Genomic DNA, 20,194 nt, shown 5'->3' on the forward strand with positions numbered 1-20,194 from the left:
AGGGATAATGTATCTACGAGGTCATTGTCGCAAAATTATTTAGATTACCGAGGCGCCTCGCCGAGGTGTTTTAAACGTAGTGAAGGTCAATTATTTTGCGACAATTGTAACATGCGTTACTTTATGAAGAATATGTCAATGTGTTGATAAATGAAGTGTGGGCCCAATATGTTAGGATATGCCAATGTCAGCATATTTGGGTCACTTGACCTTTAAGATTCCAGGTATGGGTGTGGTTAGGGGCGGTCCTAACCATCAGGGGGCCATCTTGGATTGGAATCATGGCCTCATGGAGTTTTGTTTGCTTACTGCTATTGTGAGAGGAAGGAGGGATTTTTTCCCAGGCCTCTTAAAAGATTCTCCATTAACCAAGGACAGTTCAGCTGCAGTGGTGCTTCCCAGTGGATTACTTCTTTTCCTTTTCCTTTTTTAAGATGTGGATCAACCCAGGACTTATCACCTTTTGGACACTCAAGGGTTTGAGTGTTGTTGGACACTACTAGCTCTACCATGCAGGCTGCATGGTCTGGTAGGCCGGAACATTATACATGGTAACATACATGGTAACATTATACATGGTAACATACATGGTAACATACATGGTAACATTAGACATGGTAACATTAGACATGGTAACATTATACATGGTTACATTATACATGGTAACATTATACACTGTACATTATACATGGTAACATTATACATGGTAACATACATGGTAACATTATACATGGTAACATTATACATGGTAACATTATACATGGTAACATACAGGGTAACATTATACACGGTACATTATACATGGTAACATTATACATGGTAACATACATGGTAACATACATGGTAACATTATACATGGTAACATTATACATGGTAACATTATACATGGTAACATTGTACACGGTAACATTATACATGGTAACATTTATGTTGGGGCTAATGGACTGTAAAGCTGACAGGACCGTTCTTATTGGTTTGAGATGATTTTTGTTGTACCATACGTTGCTATGGGGTGCCCCATTTATTTTGATCCTCCTTTTGTTTAATACAACACTTTGAATTTAACACTGTTCCAGTACTCTCATTCTTTATTGCTGAACAGGTTTGTTTATTATTTCAAGCTTGTTACAGAAATGGCAACCACGAAGGGACTTTAAAAAAAAACAGTGGAAAATATTCTCTATGTTGTTGTTAGGAGCTTTTGTTTTGATTAGTTAGTTTGGGGTTGCTATACCATGGCTACATCTATGCATTCTCCTATTCAAGGGAGTATTGTTGGAGAAGAGGTTTCCTCAGACCAGGGAGAGGGAGAACTTGCTGAGGCTCTTATAGACTTCACAGCTGGCCCTTTTGTGACAAGAAGAGATCCTGTACAGGATCTAGCTGAGACTCCTGATGACTTGTATGTGAATGATGACGGCTCTGGGGGTAGTGAGGAATGGCAACCTGATGTCACTGTTATCCATTCTGGCGCATTTGCTACCTCTGGGATGGGGGAAGTCGAAGTAGCTACTGACATTACACAGCTTCAGTCACGTTTGAGTGCTGTGGAAAGAGATCCAGGCTTTCCATATAAATACAACTAGACAAGATGACATTCTCAGGTATTACATTGACCGTAAATGTCAACGACTACAACATACTTTTCAGAGCGATATTAATAACCTCCAACAGTCAATGGTGGAGTGTTTGAAAAGACGAGACAAACAGCTTAATGCTCAACCACAAAACCCCATCAGGAGGGCTAGCACTCCGGTACGGGATGATGCACCATCTGTTCACTTTTCAGAACATTTTGAACATGGTGGTATTGAAATGGAAAATGAGGAGCAAGGTTCCCTGCCTTTCATGCCTAGACCCTTGCCCTTGCCTCTACTGCCTGTAGTAAGTCTCTACTGCTGCCTTTAGTAAGTCCTCTACTGCCTGGGCCAGACCCTCCACAGTGGCAGCCAGGTGAGCTGAACCAGTTTGAGTCTTCCTTTGAACATTCGCATAATGAGCACGAATCTGTGGAACAAGGTCTCACACCACTATGGGATGGGGCAATGGCTGCGCCGCATAAAAAGAGGAAGCCCTTGATGGGGCTGTACTTAGCAGCGACCCCTATAGCCCAGTTCGATCGGGAGCGGAGAGTGGAAAGCAGAGAGCCCGAAGGCAGCAGCCCCCACCACCGCCGGTCCAGGTTACTATCTAGCACCGGGAAACACACTGGAGAGTCACCGCCGGCACAAGACCACCATTACCAACCAGTAACCATGAGCAGCGAGGCCGCCGAAACGCAACAACCACCGCAGCCCGCTGACGACGCAGAGAGCCCGTCCAGCCCGGCAGCCGAAGCTTCCGCGGCGGATAAGAAGGTCATCGCAACAAAAGTCTTGGGGACAGTCAAGTGGTTCAACGTCAGAAATGGATATGGTTTTATCAACAGGAATGACACAAAAGAGGACGTGTTTGTACACCAGACGGCCATAAAAAAGAACAACCCAAGGAAATACCTTTGCAGTGTTGGAGATGGAGACACTGTGGAGTTTGATGTGGTTGAAGGGGAGAAGGGAGCAGAGGCGGCCAACGTCACCGGCTCAGCAGGCGTTCCAGTCCAGGGGAGCAAGTACGCCGCTGACCGGAACCGCTACATGCACTACCCCCGCAGGAGGGGCCCACCCCGCAATGGAGAATACCCTGAGAACTACCAGAGCGATGGCGAGGGCGAGCCGCCGAGTAGCGTAAGCCGCGAAGGCCGCGAGAAGAGCAGCCGCGAGGGGGCAGAGAGCGCCCCAGAGGGAGACATGCAACCACAACAGCGCAGGCCCTCCTACCCAGGCAGATGGCGCTACCCGTCATACTTTGGAGGCGAAGGCGAAGCAAAGATCATCATCAGGATTGGGATCTGTGGTTGGGCGAGTTCCGCTTTGCCATCAACACCGCCTACCATGAGAGTACTAGGTTCACTCCTGCAGAGATTGCGCTGGGAAGAAAATTGAAAGGACCCCTGGAGCGACTTCTATATCAGCCTCCCAAGCCGGACCAAAAGGCCTACTCCATGTTAGAAAGGCAACAGCAAATCCTGCAACAAGTTCAGCAAAATGTGGCTCAGGCCCAGGAGCATCAAGCTCGAGGCTACAATAGAAGGAGGTCTCCTGTCACATATCAAGTAGGAAAGAAGGTATGGGTTAAGTTGCACCCACTGTCTGATGCCAAGGCCATGTTTATGGCAAAACTTGCTCCAAAGTGGAGAGGGCCAGCCACAGTTCTCAGACGTTTAGGGTCAGTGAACTACAGAGTAGCCATGGATAGCAGTCCTAACACCCATGAAACCTTGCATGTTGAGAACATGAAGATGTTTTATGGCAGTGGTACTACGCTTGGTGGGGGGGATGTGTAACATGTGTTACTTTATGAAGAATATGTCAATGTGTTGATAAATGAAGTGTGGGCCCAATATGTTAGGATATGCCAATGTCAGCATATTTGGGTCACTTGGCCTTTAAGATTCCAGGGCCCTCATGCATCAACGTGTTCTACGCACAGATCTGTGCGTAACCCGTGCGTACGATCATTTCTAAGCAAAGAGTGGGATTCATCAATTTCGATTTGAACTTGACTTCGTGCGTACATCTACGCACATTTCAGACCTGGCGTACCTAGCTCCCAGTGGTAGAATATCGTTACTACGCATAAGCACTCCTCAGTCCTGCATTAGTTCCAAGGCGGAAATAAAGTCACTGGCGCGTGTTCTGTATGACCCCCGTGATTCATCATAGTTCATTGTGAAACAGCGATATTAGTGTAATTATGGTCAAAACCCTATAAATAGCATTTGGAATAATAGATCTTTCTCTCAGAATGAATGCAGCATGTCATATATGTTACGATGAATTGAAAATGGGGGACCCTGATGTAAACAAGACGAAAGTCTTTCTCTGGTCTGCATCCCCTTAACAATTGTATGTATTGAGCTGTACTGTACTGTACCCATTCTGCAATCTGTTAATAAAGTTCTCATTCATTCATTCATTCATTCATGGTTTATATAGCGTTATCGGAATATACGGGGTGGGGTGTATGCTACTGACTGACTGCGCTCCGCGTAGCTTGATTGATTGATTGATTGATTGAAAAGTTTATTAACAGATTGCAGAATGGGTACAGTACAGTACAGCTCAGTACATACAATTGTTAATTGGGGATGCAGACCAACTTTCGTCCTGTTTACATCAGGGTCCCCCATTTTCAATTCATCATAAATCATAAAGCTCAACTCGTTATTATTTTGCGCACAGACCGCCGAAACACGGGAACGTTTTGATTATATTTAAAAGGCTTTACGTTAAACGAAACAAGTGGAATTTCGAAGCTGTAAGCAGAATAAGTCATATGAATATAGTGTTCTTCCCCCTTTTTACTGTACAAGAAAGAATAGAAAACGCATTGCAATGACACCATGCAGATAGTGGACAGACTATATGATGGAATTCAAGTTCATGTATTGAAAGGCAGGATACATCATACATGCAGTGAGATTCATTGTTCTTGTATATGCTCTCGTATTATATTGTTTATATAGGCTACCCAATACTGACATCAAAATAGATTGTAGTAGTATGCCTCTAGAAATCATGCAGCAGGTAGAAAATTGACGGGAGATCCATCGCGATTTGGAATAGAATTGAGGAGAACTTTAATCCGTGGGTATTAATCAAACAACACGGGAAAAGGCAGTCATATTCCAGCGCGGTCTTTATTAGCCGACAACAAAATAGATGCCTCTAAAAATCATATAGCCAATCGAACACAACTAATAAAGGCATTCATATTGTACAGCACGGTTATAATGACACACAACACAACCAACGCCAAACAGTGGTCAACGAACGGTCTTTATTAGTATTTTGAGCTGTCCAGGCAGAATTGCAGCAATGGTCTTAGGGAGCCGTTGATATCTGACATCACCGTTTACAAATCCGCCTTTTATTTATCCACCTCCGTTACGAGGACCTCCACCTCGGTGTCTGTGTAGTTTCTCTTTTTCGTTCGCTTTGCCATCCTCCAACATTCCACGCACAGGGATTCCCTCATGGTATTTGAAGGGGAGGGCCTGACCATATTTGGTTGGTCGGGGCGGTTTTGGTATGCAAATACGTGAAAGCGTGCACGAGCTGCGGCGCAGGGCCAAGGTGGGATTCATCATGACAGGTGTGCGTAGAGCCTGCTTACGCACGTGTGATGAATGCCGACTTCCCTGTGCGTGCGCTAGTTCTAAATTCCGTGCTTACGTGTGGAAGTAGGTCAAGGTCAAAGTCCACGTTGATGAATGAGGGCCCAGGTATGGGTGTGGTTAGGGGCGGTCCTAACCATCGGGGGGCCATCTTTGATTGGAATCATGGCCTCATGGAGTTTTGTTTGCTTACTGCTATTGTGAGAGGAAGGAGGAAATATCATTTGACATTTTTATTTTTGAGCTCTTCCAGACATTTAAATGAAAAACAATCTATTGTTTTTAATACAAATAGACCTCCTGTTCACTGTTTTTGGTTAGTTTTTTTTTTTCATATTAATATCATATTCACTGTCACAGAGCTGTATTTTGGCTGGAAAAGGCATATTGGGAGTCCGAAGGTGCAGTACCGGCCAGATCCTAGTAGTGGCGCTGTCTCGAGAATGCAGTAACCCCCCTCCTTCCCAGTCTATAATGGACCTCTGCTGTTCTCTCTATGGCTCTATCAGATTAGCTTACGCTAACGCAACGTTAATTTCGGTATTTAACGCAACGTGGGCATAAATGTTAGATGCATTTGACCCGTTGTGTGCACTTATTTCGGGTCGCAAAATAGGCGGACTCTGAAGCAATGCTGTCTAACCTTAACACACGCTGCTACTGTTGCGGCCGGGCGGATATGCTCACCAGGGGATTTTCAAAATAAGAGTATCGCAATATGAATCGATCTTTTTACGTTGTATCGATCCTATTTGATAATAGATCGATATATCGATCTGGATCGATGTATCGTCTCACCCCTACCGGGTTGTATTGCTATTCAAACAGCGAGGCATCGCCCGATGGCCGGCGAGCTAACGCGGCTAACAACAATGGACATAGGACCCCACCCCCCCCTCCCCACCTACCGCCACCCGGTCAACCAGACACCAACGAACGGAACACAGACAATCGATACCTTGAACTTGACTACATAAACCAGATAACAAACGCAAATGGACTCCACATATTCCACCTTAAAGTGCCACTTGCAGGTTAAACCCTAGTCTTCAACTATGTGTAGTTTACAATCATTGGTATCTATTTTCATTATTTCTTTTTCCATTTGACGCCGGAAATTCCACTCAGAAAGGGTTAAAAATGTCCACGCACGAATAACATGTATGGAGCCAATCAAAAAGCGTATCAGACACTATCAGTGCCGTGACGTCACTGCAGGTAACTTTTCCCTAACTCTCATCCACTACAATGGAGTTTGACGAGCGAGGAAAGCCATTTCCTTGATCCAAATGGACGCCTTACAAGGCGAAAATGGGTTTAATCGTCGGAGAGACTTTGATGGACCAGCTACTACTGCATTTTTGGTTGAAACAAAGGTAGTTATAAGGTTTTTAATGTCGTAAAAAAAAGAACTACATTTACCGCTAGGCAGCCTGTTGTTCAGTACGCAGCGCCATTGGCTGTCGCCTTATCCCCATCACAGGTCATAGTACCAAGCTAGCTAGCTAGCTAACATTAGCATTATGTCTACTGTTGTGAACCATTTTAAATCGGGGCATGTAGAGGAGTTTCGGGAACGAGTAAAATGTGCAGGTCCTCTACTACTGTCGTGTCCATAAGTTCCCTGACAGAATACTTTGTTTGTGAGGACAAACATATACAGGAGTTAGGAGTTTCGAGAATGCCGGCTAGCAAGCTAGCTACTAACGTTATATACACAATATGTACAACGACACAATGATTTACATTAGTATTTACAAATATGGTAACGTGGTTGTGGCTTTTACAAATAGTGGTTAGCTTTAGAGATAAATGGCTATGATCACGGAGCAATAGTGTTGGGTGAAACAGATGTTAGCCACAGATTCCTTGGCTAGTAGTAACAAGAAGGCTCTTTGCTTCCTGCCACTACCTGCGTGTGATTCTCAGCGCCCCTTGCTGCCCTGATACCTGGTGTGACGTCATCATTAAGATGACACACGCACTCTATGAAATATGGTTGTGGTTGGGCGGACAAAATGTTTGATAAAAACGCTAAAACTGGGTCAATTTCGGTACTTTTTTCCCCTCTTCATGAAAGTCACTGTTGGCCTAGTCCACATTGTTTATTGAACAAAAATACAACCTGCAAGTGGGCCTTTAACACAAACAGCCTGCGACCCGAACTGGCTGAAATCAGACAATTGTTTATGGACGGTAAGGCAAACATATTGTGCTTCACAGAAACTAAACTAGATGCATCTGTACAGGATCCAGATCCATGGAAATAAAAAACTATTCAATAGTCAGGATGGAAGGATAGGAATCAGTATGGATGTGGTGTCTGTGTGTATATTCATAAAGATACCAAATTCATCAACCGTACTGACCTGAACCATGATGAAATTGAAACTGTTTGGTTTGCAATCTTGTTTGAAAGGGCAAAATCCGTACTAGTAGGCACAATCTATAGACCGCCAGATCAAAGTGGCTTCTATGATACCAGGGCTCCAGACTAACTTTTTACATTGGTTGCACCAGTGCACCTAACTTTTTCAGTTAGGTGCACCAGCACATGATTTAGGTGCACCCAAACATTTTCACAGCGCCTTTTGCCGCTGCAATAATACATTTTAAGCGTTACCTTTACCATTACCTTTTTTGTCAGTTCCCATACACATTAGTAATTTCTTAAGATGTTATGTAAATGATTGTAAAAATAACATTGTATTACAGTTAGCTCACAAAGTCCAATCCTTCACTTGTCTATTTTAACACATTCAACTCTTTTTGGGATTCGAACATTCGCCAGGGTTTTTCGAACAGATGTTCGATCCATCGTTTTTTAATCATGCAAACAATTTGCTCCTAAATAGGGAGGTGTGGGATATTCTGAAGAAGAATGTTCTCAGTCAACCGAGGCTTGGATAATAACAAGGTTTATTAACCAAACAGATAGATTACTGATCGCCCCAGGTGATCAGCTGAAATGACCCAGGTAAAGAGACCTGGATTGGTCTCGGAGGGAGACTTATATAGTTAATAAGGGGGGGATGTGGTCCCATTTGATAGGTCAAATGGGGGGGGGGGGATACAGGTTTGGGGAGAGGGGCACAGGATTGGGGAGAAAGGGGGGGGGTGTCCCACTCCACAGAGAGGGGGGGGGGGGCACAGGCAAGGGGAGAAAGGGGAGGGGAATATATTTACATGAGAACATTATATTATACCACAATACTCACTTTTCTCTCTTATAATGTGGGTGAGATTAATGTATAATATACCAGGGTTGTTTGGAACAGGTAAAAGTGAATAGGTATGGTAAAATAATGGGACCGATGTAATCCATCGGTTATCAGATAATGAATAAAATAGAAAATAATTAAAATAATGAAAATGTTGGCCAATGTGATCTGTTGGTTGGCATAACAGTTTAAAATATTATTATTTATATACATGATCGACTGGACTGCGTTCTGTGTTATTTTGATATCAGAGATGTGGGAATAGATATCACTCTTTTCTTTTATTAATATTGCACCACCTTGCCACCCTTTTCTTTTATTAATAATGGTCTGATTTAACCGCTCAAAATACCTATATCAATGATTGGTTCTCAACTCTGATATCAAACAACAATTAACATAATCATTAGAAGCTATAGCTGTGCACATATCTTGGCATACCTTCAGTCGTTCATGTCGTGACTCAGGGAAGCTAATGTCATGGTTGTACATACAGGCATAGTAATAAACCAATTAAATACATGTGAGCACTGTCTCTGTCTGGTCAGAGTGCACAGGGTGAAAACACAAAATCGTGTGCATAATTATTAGGAATATGATTTACAAATAAGCATTAACCTAGTGGCTAATGTATAAAAAAACATTTAAAACCGTTAACCTAGTGGTTTGTATAAAAAACTGATATAAAAGGTGATTATGATAATCGTTATGCATTGTTCTAGTATTTTTCTGTGGTGCATACTATTACTGGTCAAAACAAAACTTGGTGTCTTGGAACAAACCAACTGGTTCTGTCCTGTTTAACAATATAATTTGCAATGTGACTCTGTGATCATTCCTTATTGTTATTATAAAATTGGTTATTGCAATCTTACTGATTGTATTTCATCATATTCTTAGTTCATAATTTTCTAGATACATATGAACTTTGTAACATTTCCTGCTTGTGAAGGCATGAATCTGACAGATGTTGCTTCACTGTTGACCATCTGTTCTCTGTCTGTCGTGTGGCAGGGCCAAACCGTAACACAGTAAATTAAATACATAACAATGTGGACAATGTGTGTTCAGAAGTCTCTTGGTCCACAGGTCTCATTTGATATGTGTCTCTTCTTGACTATGCAGTCGGGAACATTCACTGGACGCCGTCCATTCCCTGTCAAGGGTCACCTGTAGCAGTGGGGCGGTCAACTATAGTGGCCTTGCAGACTCTTTCCCTGGAGCCTGCGCTGCTCTCCATCACCACCACACATCCGCCACTGTGCTCGCGCTTGGCCCCTATCAGGCCTAGAGACATGGTGGTCAGGGCGTTCTTGAACGTGCTGTGTGGTGGTTGGTCCCCTCGTTCCTCGTCATCGCGGTACTAGAGGGGCGAGGGGGCGGGCGTTTTTGAATGTGTTGTGCTGGTTTCGCTGTCCTCTCCTCGTCATTGCGGTACCACTTGATGGAGGGCGAGGGCCCGCCGGTGTAGTGGCTAGTCAGTAGGACGCTCTCTCTCACACGGATGGCAATCTTGTCATCGGAATCCATCTTGATGGTCAGGGCTCTGGTTCCCTTCTGTAGATGGTCTGCCGCGGGCCGCCGGGGTGAGGCTGCATGTCGTCCTTTCTGTCTCTGCTCCCCTTCCTTTGGGGACGTCTGTGTTGTGTGGCTGGGTTGGATGGCGGCTCTCCCACGGTTGCTGTTGTCGTCCTGATTGTGTCCGCAGCTCCTTGGCGGCGTCCCTGGTGGTCCTATGCTGTCGTGGGTCGCTCAGGTCGCTGGGTTGTGTTCCTCTCTGTCTGGTCCTGCCGTCGTTCGTGGTTCAGGTCACGCGTCGTCTCACTCCTTCTCACTTGTCGTGTCCTCACCAATATGATCTGAGGATGATAAAATTGCCTTAGAAAACCTCTTCACATAAATGATTCAACGCCTTTCTGCTAAAGAGGAAAATCATTTTGGGATTAATTCAATTCATTGTAAATAAAATCACTTAATTGAAAATATGAAAATAGGAAATGCAAGCCAATTGCATTAGCAGTGATTCCTTATGTCAAGAAGGTCACATTTACTACAATCTTATCAGATCTTGTATCTAACTAGATCTTACAGCATTAGGCTTTAAATAAAATTGTAAATGAATGGCCAAAGTCTTCAGTTTTCAATCCATAATAAGTTAACAGAAAAATAAGTACACAACCACATTATTTCAACCTAATAAAACTATGTTTATTGTCATTGTTTTAAGAACACAAGTTGACTTGGTAATACTCATTTTGAGTAAAAAATTTTAACATGTGCAATGTTCAATGAAATAGAAAAATAAATAATAAAATGTGTTGATTAATCCCACTGGTCACAATAGTGACCGTAATAATGTTTTTGTTATAAGGCTCTGCAAATGTTACTGAATGATGTAGCAATGTATTTCCAGCTAAATTGAAATAATAAACAAATAAAGGGTCTCAATTAAATATGTGGTAGTAAAAAGAACCTGTGGAAGGATTTCAACAAGATAAATGCGACAACAGTGCAAAATATTTCACTCTAATATTTCAAAGCAAAAAAAAAAATTTAATGCTGCCCCCTGTGCCTATGAAAATGCCCCCGCGTGCCTATGCAGGCATGCATGCCTAGGGTTGCCTACCCCTGCCTTAGACCATATTTTAGTATGAATATGTGAATGAAAAAGTTTAACGTTGCTACACCATGAACAATACATATAGGACCTTGAATGGGCCCTAATAATGGCAATCTAGCAATAGAATTTAAAAAGTTATAGCCCTGCAAAGAAGGGGAACTTCTCCATGTTAAATAGAGCTGGCAACGGATGGTATATCATGAATTTAGCCTTAGGCAATCAAAGTGTTAATAGTTCAGAAACTGGACTGAAATTCTGTTTTTGGGTGGAATGCAAGGAGGGAGGGAGGCGGGGCCCGCTGCGTGTTACAGGTACTTGAGAGGTGCGAACACAGACAGACAGAGAGCTCTAGTGTAACATTAAGTTACACTGCTATCTTAACATTAGCAAGCTAAGCATCTGCATAGCGCGACCTGTGTAACATTAAGTAACTTGTGTTCGGCGGGGAAAGACCGTTCCATTTGTAACACAACTCCAAAGAATAACATCCAAATCCGATCCCGATGCCCATTTCCTTCATTCCACAGCGCTGAGCGCGCAACGTATTTCATTGATCGATCTGGCCAGAGCCTATACTCACAAACGTTCCAGTGCTGTCTTCGGGGATGATTTTAATCCAAACGTCCATTCAAAACTTGTATTATGAAATAATTCTGGAATGTCTGACTATTTCCCTATGCATTGGTGCGAGTTCAGCTGACAGTCCATAGAGTCCATGATGACATAAGTTCATGAGATGCTCTGTTCTTTTGTTGTGTTTGAGGTGGATGTTGTTGCGTGTGTGGGGTTTTTCATGTATCAATTTGAAACAAGCCTCTTGACTGTTGGAATTAGGGATGTTAAAAATAAAATAGCTAATAATATTATTCAATATTAGACATTCATTGATCCAGAGGCAACCGGCTATTCGTCTGCTATTTGTAGATATATCAAGACAACAACACAACTTGCCCTCAGGGACAATCATATTTAATCTATTTAGATAGAGTATGTATGTATTATTTTCAGATAATTGAAGGTACCTCAAAACATGAAACCAAGCCATGTCACACATCGTGTGTGTGTGTTACTTGAACAATTGTCACTGTGCTCCTAAATTTCTGTGTGCTCCTAAATTTGTATTTAGATTTTATTTATTAACATTTTATTTAGGAGCACATGTGCTCCTTGGGAAAAAGGTTAGCGTAGAGCCCTATATATGGAGACATTAACATTACGTTATCAAACATAGGGACGAAGACTGTAAAAAAAAGTGTCAACAATGTTTTATAATCTTTATGTTAATTTTCATTATAAAAATGTTGTGCCCCCGAAATACAAAAAAAGCCCCCGAAAATCAATTAAGGGGGACAGAAAAGCCATTGAATTTTTATTTTTTATTTCTAACCCTGTGTCATGTACTAAGGTCTGATGACCACATAGAATAGAAACTGAAGCAGGCTGCACATGAACAAAAACAGACCCTCTCAGTAGATGCTTTTAAAAGCACGGTCCCAGGCAGATAGAAAACAACACAAATGCGCTTTCAAAAGGTAAATGATATTTATTAGCTGTGGCAGGAATTCAAACCTCCACCTGTAATATGAATATATAACAAAGGGAAAAAACAAGCCACAAACAATTAACAAACAGGGAGAAGGGTAAGGGGAGAACAAACAAGATAATTATAATTAAGTTGAGCACCAAAGCACTAACAGTGTCGCAGGACACCAGCCAACTAGATTGGCACTGGGAACCACTCAGCCATCAAACAATACAGATATATATACTTCCACTTAAGAAGTGGCAAATGGCTCTGAGGCCCACAACAATAGTATATATTCTTACTTAGGTGTGGCAAAAATAGGCAGAAGGCCCTATACATATATATATATATATATATATTAACAAATTCCACATGGGTGGCAAGTGGCACTGAGGCCACAATATACATATATATATATATATATATATATATATATATATATATATATATATATATATATATATATATATATACACACTTACCTGGTAGCAACACCAACAGACACAATGCCTACCAGGTAAGTAGTGTGAACGTGAGAACACACTAATTACAATAAGGCCAACACTGATCAAAACCACACAACAGTGGAAACAAAAGGGCAGTATTATAATAATTCCACAATGAAATAAACAGTGGCAAATCAAGGGCAACCTCCAACTCTATGGTCACTGGCAAATGACTCCATGAGGCGCCCGGACGTGTGTGTGCTGTCAGGCATTTGTCCACCCGTCCCTCTCGAGGTGATTGCCACCCGTCCCTCTCGAGGTGATTGCCATCAGCTGTCATTCATTAGGCAATCAGCACTCTTCAGTGTAGGAACGGGCGGCACCTGACAGAGAAAGAAAAAGGGACAGCATTAGCCATCATGGCACACACACACACACATCACATACAAAACATAACATATTTACATATACTAACCTGATGTTCAGATGGTGTCATAAATACAGTAATAATGGTAATGACCAACCCACGTACCCATGTACGTCAAATATATCGCGTTAATATCGCGTTAACTCCCGATTCTATTAATGCCACTAATTTTTTTAACTCAAGATTAAGACTTCACTCAGGTGTATTATTGATGCTCTCATTGATACTATGTTTGTTTCTGAAGTGTGTGTGTGTGTGTGTGTGTGTGTGTGTGTGTGTGTGTGTGTGTGTGTGTGTGTGTGTGTGTGTGTGTGTGTGTGTGTGTGTGTGTGTGTGTGTGTGTGTGTGTGTGTGTGTGTGTGTGTGTGTGTGTGTGTGTGTGTGTGTGTGTGTGTGTGTGTGAGAGAGATATAGAGAGAGAGGGGGGTGAGAGAGATGAGGAAGGGGCAAAAGAGAAAAAGAGCTGGGAGAGTGTGTGTGTGAGGGAGAGAGGGGGGTGTGTGATTAATCAGCCCTTGTGTGTGTGAGTGTAACAAGTTCCTAACGTTTTCTTTCCCCTATTATTTCATGCACACTTTATTCATTGTTTTAAATTATTATTTTCTTTTGTTATTTTGTGCATCACTCTGTTTTGAATTTGATGCAAATTTGCAATGCATCCTTTTGTGTTAAATGGCTGCATAAAGCAAGCATTTGTTGACTCGCATGTTGATAAGAGTATTAAAACTTGGAACTTGAAAAAGATCTGTTTAAGGTAAAAAGAATAAATAAAAAAAATGCGATTAATTTGCGATTAATCGCGAGTTAACTATGGACAATCATGCGATTAATCGAGTTAAATATTTTTATCGTTTGACAGCACTACTTATTACCCAACATGAGATTAGTACCACATACCAGGGAGAACAGAAACAACAACAAAAATCCTCCCTCCACAAAATCACCCACCAAATGGGCCACATCAGCACCACACAGGCCCCGCTCTGGGCCCACACGGTCGACCACCACCTCACCCAAAACACAGACAATGCCCCTAGGCACATCACCCAACACCAGACGCATCAGGGTGCACAGAGCCTCTCCTCTCACTACCTCCCTCATCGCCACCGGACACTGATATGCGTATTGCTTAAAGGGAGTTTGCACCCCCAACACGAACACCGTGCTCCAGGATGGTCGTTCTGGAAAACACAGACAACATAACAATTGAAACATGCACAATATGTACAACAATATATGTACAATAGACGCGCAGTGACGTCACCCACATGCAGCGTGTCTATCAGGCCATTAGGGTCTAATTCCTACCCAAAATGTTATGCTGGGAATCCTGAAATGCATATATAATCCAAAATCCAGCCCGCCGATGCAGCAAGCACCAGCGCACTATCGAGTCAAATTTCAAAAAGGAAAATGGACACACAGTACTTCCCCAAGGCATATAAACAAAGTAACCTAGAAGCCGCACCGGGCCGTCCCTGGGCATAACCACAGGATCACCGGAGGCCATACGTCACCTCATCTTGGCAAACAAGCCTGCATGATGAAAGGCCGAGTTCATCAAACCATGAAAACTGTATGTAGTACATACTGGCCACCGTATGCACACTGTTTTCAAAACAAGGTGAGATCTAACTCACAAATAATCATAAGTGCCATAAGACACAATCAAGCTCACCTGGATAAACAAAGAAACACCACTCTAACCATGTAGCTCACAGTGTAGGATGAATCACCACTCTAACCATATAGCTCACAGTGTAGGATGAATCCAAAGTGGCCAACAATATATATTTGGTCCATGCAGGCCGGTAGAGCTCTTTACATTGCCGTCAGTACTGCAACTTGCGACTCAAGTTGTAAACGGTCTTTCTCAGCAATGAAGCACATCACATCCAAAACCAACAATGTACATCTCACATAAGTAGCGTCTGACACCCTTCTCTCCACTTTATAGGATCCTATATCCTCATTTACCCCTGGACAGAAGCGAGGGCTTCCCTAGCCAACGAGGACGCACAGTGCCCCCTACGCTGGGAGACAAAATCAAACACACCTGAATTTGAAGAACCAGACAACATCTTCTCTTCGAGCATTGCTAATGGACCACGCACACCGTGACCACACCAGCTTTGCAGGGCTAAACACAACTTTGACCCCTGTTTAGCATCCCTAATAACAAACAGAACAAATGGCACAGCCCCACCGCAACCACAACCTGCACCAACACAGTATTTGGCATATGGTAGACTGGTAGTGTTCTCAGTTCAGGAACAGAAAATGTAGCCACACATAAAATTCCCCATGGTGTGTAGAACTCTAGAGAATAACATGTTCGCAAATAGTTTGGACTATTGGAAATACTTCTTAAACTGTTTTGTGTTGCCCTTTAAGGGTCTACACGTGGATTACCGAATGCTGTGAAAAAAACAACAACAAACTTTACTTCGACAGGCCGCTCCACCGATACCAACCTGTCAACAGGAGACAACAAACTGCAAACATTTCCTGGGAAAAAAAAAAAAATCATCTCATTGCGCGTAACAGGACAGCAAACAGGGAAACAAAAATCAGCACATTTCCCTGGCACCATCACAGCGCCCATCTCCCTTGAAAATGGCGTCACAAAAATAACATGGTCAGGATCCAAAATGGTGTCCGTAAAAATAACATCAACAGGACCCAAAATGGTGTCACTCAAATTAGAACCTTGGTAACGGCCGGAACAATAATTTTCCTTAGAGGTATCGGCTCTGGGAAACTGGTGGAACCACACATAATTGTCAACATGTATTGATTTTCTGCTCTCGTTTTAGGCAGATGACAGATACATGTTCAAAAGGTTCCCCCATGTCCGGAATGGAGCGCAGGGGAGCTGGATGCACCCCCTGATTTGGCATCCCCACTATTACAAATTTTAGCAATACCTAAATGGCCAGACCACACATGGTCATGTGCCAACATTTACATGTGATGTCCACATATCATTGGCAACACAATTTGACGCTTTGTATTCCAGTCCTCTCCACACCTCAAGTCTGCAACACCCGGTCTAGGTGTGCAACACCCCCTCCTCTATCACAAAAGTCTGTTTCCTACTAGCAGTAGCACTGGCCACTGCCGCAAAACAACTTGATAGGGAGGGATCACTGTGCTGAGCAGTGATCAATGCTTGACGAGTCAGTGGTAGTGATACGTCAGCAAATTTGGGAATTACCAGCTTCCTCTGAACGCTACTTACAGCAACCTCTTCCATCTCTCCAATAGATGGCCCCCTGTCCTCAGCGAGAGCCTCGCCACCGACAGAGTCACTCAACATCAAAGCTTGAGTTTGCTTCCTTTCCTGTGCCTTGGTGACAACACAAGTAGAAAAAACATTGGGGGTGATTATTAATCAATTCATCACAACACAAGTCAGTCAATGGAGCGTTTTCAACCTCCAACACAGGGATCACACTCTCCCCAGCGATATCGTTCCCCATGATAAACTCAACGCCCTCCACAGGGAAACATGGGCGAACGGCGACAGGAAAACAACCTGTGATCAAATCTGACTGTACATGCACCTTATGCACCGGCACGCGCATACACCCCATTTCAATACCTCTCACCATCGCACTAGACTGACAGTAAGAGTTTTCATTTAGCGGTAAGACATCAGCCAGGATGAATGACTGAGAACCACCTGTATCACGGAGTATTCTCACCTTCCGTTGGTCACAGACGTCACCCGACAGTGACACACAACCATCAAACAGAAAGGGTTTAAAACAGCCATTACCTTCTTTTTCCAGAGAGCTATTCTGGTCAGAACATGACACTGTACCAATCAAACCCACACCTTTTGGTTTCTGGGCTGACCCTTTTTTCTCCTGTCGCTTCCTCAGCGTATGACATCCTTTTACCATATGGCCTGTCTTTTTACAATAATTGCACACCACCGGTCTTTTAGACGGCGGTGAGCGTGGCTGGAATGCTGACTCACAAGGAGTGAATGAGCCACCTCCAACACATACATCAGGACGTACAAAACCATGTATGTGTGACCATTCAAACTCATCTGCCAAAATCGCAGCCTCTGCTCATTTAAATAGTTCACAGTTCGGTCTGGCAGATAGGCCTTGAACTGCTCAACAAGCATTAATTCACTCAATGATGCAAAGTCTGCTACTTCACACGCAGAACACCACCGAGCAAAATTAAGTCTCTCCTCCCGGGAGAAATCAACATGGGACTGGGAAGGAGATTTACGGCGGTTGCGAAAATGCTGCCTGTATGCTTCTGGTACTAGTTCGTACACACGCAAGACAGCGCTTTTCACACGCTCATAGTTTAAGCTGTCATCCACTGACAACGCGGCATGTGCTTCTCGTGCCGTCCCTGTGAGCCTGCATTGCAACATAATTGCCCACATGCCCACTGGCCAACACAGAGCCTGCGCGATGCGTTCAAACACAGTAAAAAACAACTCCACTTCAGACTCATGAAAAAGGGGAACCAAGGACATATGCTGGCTAATATCAAAGGGTGCCTGGGAGTCGGAAAGTACTGGAGAGGAAGTGGCGCTACGTCTAGCGTCACCACACTCCAACTCTAGTTTCCTCATCGCCAATTGAAATTCCCTATCAGCCGCCTTCTCCTCTTTGTCCCTCTGTCTCTCTCTCTGTTTCTCTCTCTGTCCTGCCTGTCTCTCTCCTCCTTTCTCTCTTCCCAGTCTCTCTCCTCCTTTCTCTCTTCTCTGTCTCTCTCCTCCTTCCTCTCTTCTCTATCCTCCCTGCGCAAAGCCGCCCTCTCCTCTAGACAGGCTAAATGCAGCTCAGCGCTCAGTGCGCTCAAGTCACCAGCAGAAGTAACACTAGTATGTTCTGAACCTAGTGCAGAGTCAACACCATCAAGATCCGACACACCAATATCCTGATCACAAACCTCCATAGCTCTACTCTCTACCACAGAATACAGTTATGAAAGAAAGTACACTCCCGTAGCAACACACAATACTACCCAACAAATCAGACTTCAATAAGCCCTACAAAATAGCCACTCACCTATAGTACTCAATAATGTCCCTGTGCAACACTTAACAGCCACATTATGCAGTATGACAACCTAACCAATTCAATTGAATGTCCACATCTAACATTCATGAAAATAATAAATGTTGGTTCTAACCACCTAACTAGGATCACCTGGGTAACACTAACTACCCCGTCTAAACTACTTCCCTAGCGGAATGAGGACTACACATATCTTCAGTCGCTTACCGATTTCATTGCGCACTCCACCGGAATAGACGACGCGTGCCCCCCTCCCCCTAACCAAGCAGGTGATCCACCCTTTACCTATGTGGAAAAAATAGAATGGTTAAGAGCATAACTCACAACAACGGTTTACAACAGTCAAGTGTGCAGCACGGAAATATGGATATATAATAATACAACTTACCAAATGAAAAGACGCAACCTACCTGACACGCTCCAATCGAAAAGTCCACATGTCACATAACAACAAGGAACTATACAATTGTGCCAACTAGCGAGCTCCCATGTCACAAGGACATGAAAGACCGGAATAGAGCCCCCATGTCATGTACCAAGGTCTGATGACCACATAGAATAGAAACTGAAGCAGGCTGCACATGAACAAAAAAGCCCCTCTCAGTAGATGCTTTTAAAAGCACGGTCCCAGGCAGATAGGAAACAACACAAATGCGCTTTCAAAAGGTAAATGATATTTATTAGCTGTGGCAGGAATTCAAACCTCCACCTGTAATATGAATATATAACAAAGGGAAAAAACAACCCACAAACAATTAACAAACAGGGCGAAGGGTAAGGGGAGAACAAACAAGATAATTATAATTAAGTTGAGCACCAAAGCACTAACCGTGTCGCAGGACACCAGCCAACTAGATTGGCACTGGGAACCACCCAGCCATCAAACAATACAGATATATATACTTCCACTTAAGAAGTGGCAAATGGCTCTGAGGCCCACAACAATAGTATATATTCTTACTTAGGTGTGGCAAAAATAGGCAGAAGGCCCAATACATATATATATATATATATTAACAAATTCCACATGGGTGGCAAGTGGCACTGAGGCCACAATATACATATATATATATATATATATATATATATATATATATATATATATATATATATATATATATATATATATATATATATACACTTACCTGGTAGCAACACCAACAGACACAATGCCTACCAGGTAAGTAGTGTGAACGTGAGAACACACTAATTACAATAAGGCCAACACTGATCAAAACCACATAACAGTGGAAACAAAAGGGCAGTATTATAATAATTCCACAATTAAATAAACGGTGGCAAATCAACTCTATGGTCACGGTGTGTGCTGTCAGGCATTTGTCCACCCGTCCCTCTCGAGGTGATTGCCATCAGCTGTCATTCATTAGGCAATCAGCACTCTTCAGTGTAGGGACGGGCGGCACCTGACAGAGAAAGAAAAAGGGACAGCATTAGCCATCATGGCACACACACACACATCACAGACAAAACATAACATATTTACATATACTAACCTGATGTTCAGATGGTGTCATAAATACAGTAATAATGGTAATGACCAACCCACGTACCCATGTACGTCACACCCTGCCTTGAGGAATCAGTAATGTTTTATTTTGATAATTTACCACAATGGGCTTCATGGCTGGCTGAATTTTTAGTGTTCTCTGAATGTATAACTTGCCT

The 20,194-nt window shown here is 43.0% G+C and overlaps 1 protein-coding gene across 1 annotated transcript in view; it reads left to right on the forward strand.

Annotated features, from left to right (window-relative positions):
* Positions 1-2,213: 2,213 nt before the first annotated feature.
* LOC311243073 (Y-box-binding protein 1-like) overlaps positions 2,214-20,194 on the forward strand; it is a gene marked incomplete at its 3' end in the record, with an annotated part of 77,368 nt that continues 59,387 nt past the window's right edge. Inside the window, exon 1 of the mRNA XM_084332144.1 lies at positions 2,214-2,897. Coding sequence (XP_084188270.1) covers positions 2,256-2,897 — 642 coding nt within the window. The 5' untranslated portion in view covers positions 2,214-2,255. The remainder of the gene's footprint in view (positions 2,898-20,194) is intronic.

Source organism: Notolepis coatsorum, assembly GCF_963971535.1.
Source record: "Notolepis coatsorum genome assembly, chromosome: 16".
Classification (NCBI taxonomy): Eukaryota; Metazoa; Chordata; class Actinopteri; order Aulopiformes; family Paralepididae; genus Notolepis; species Notolepis coatsorum.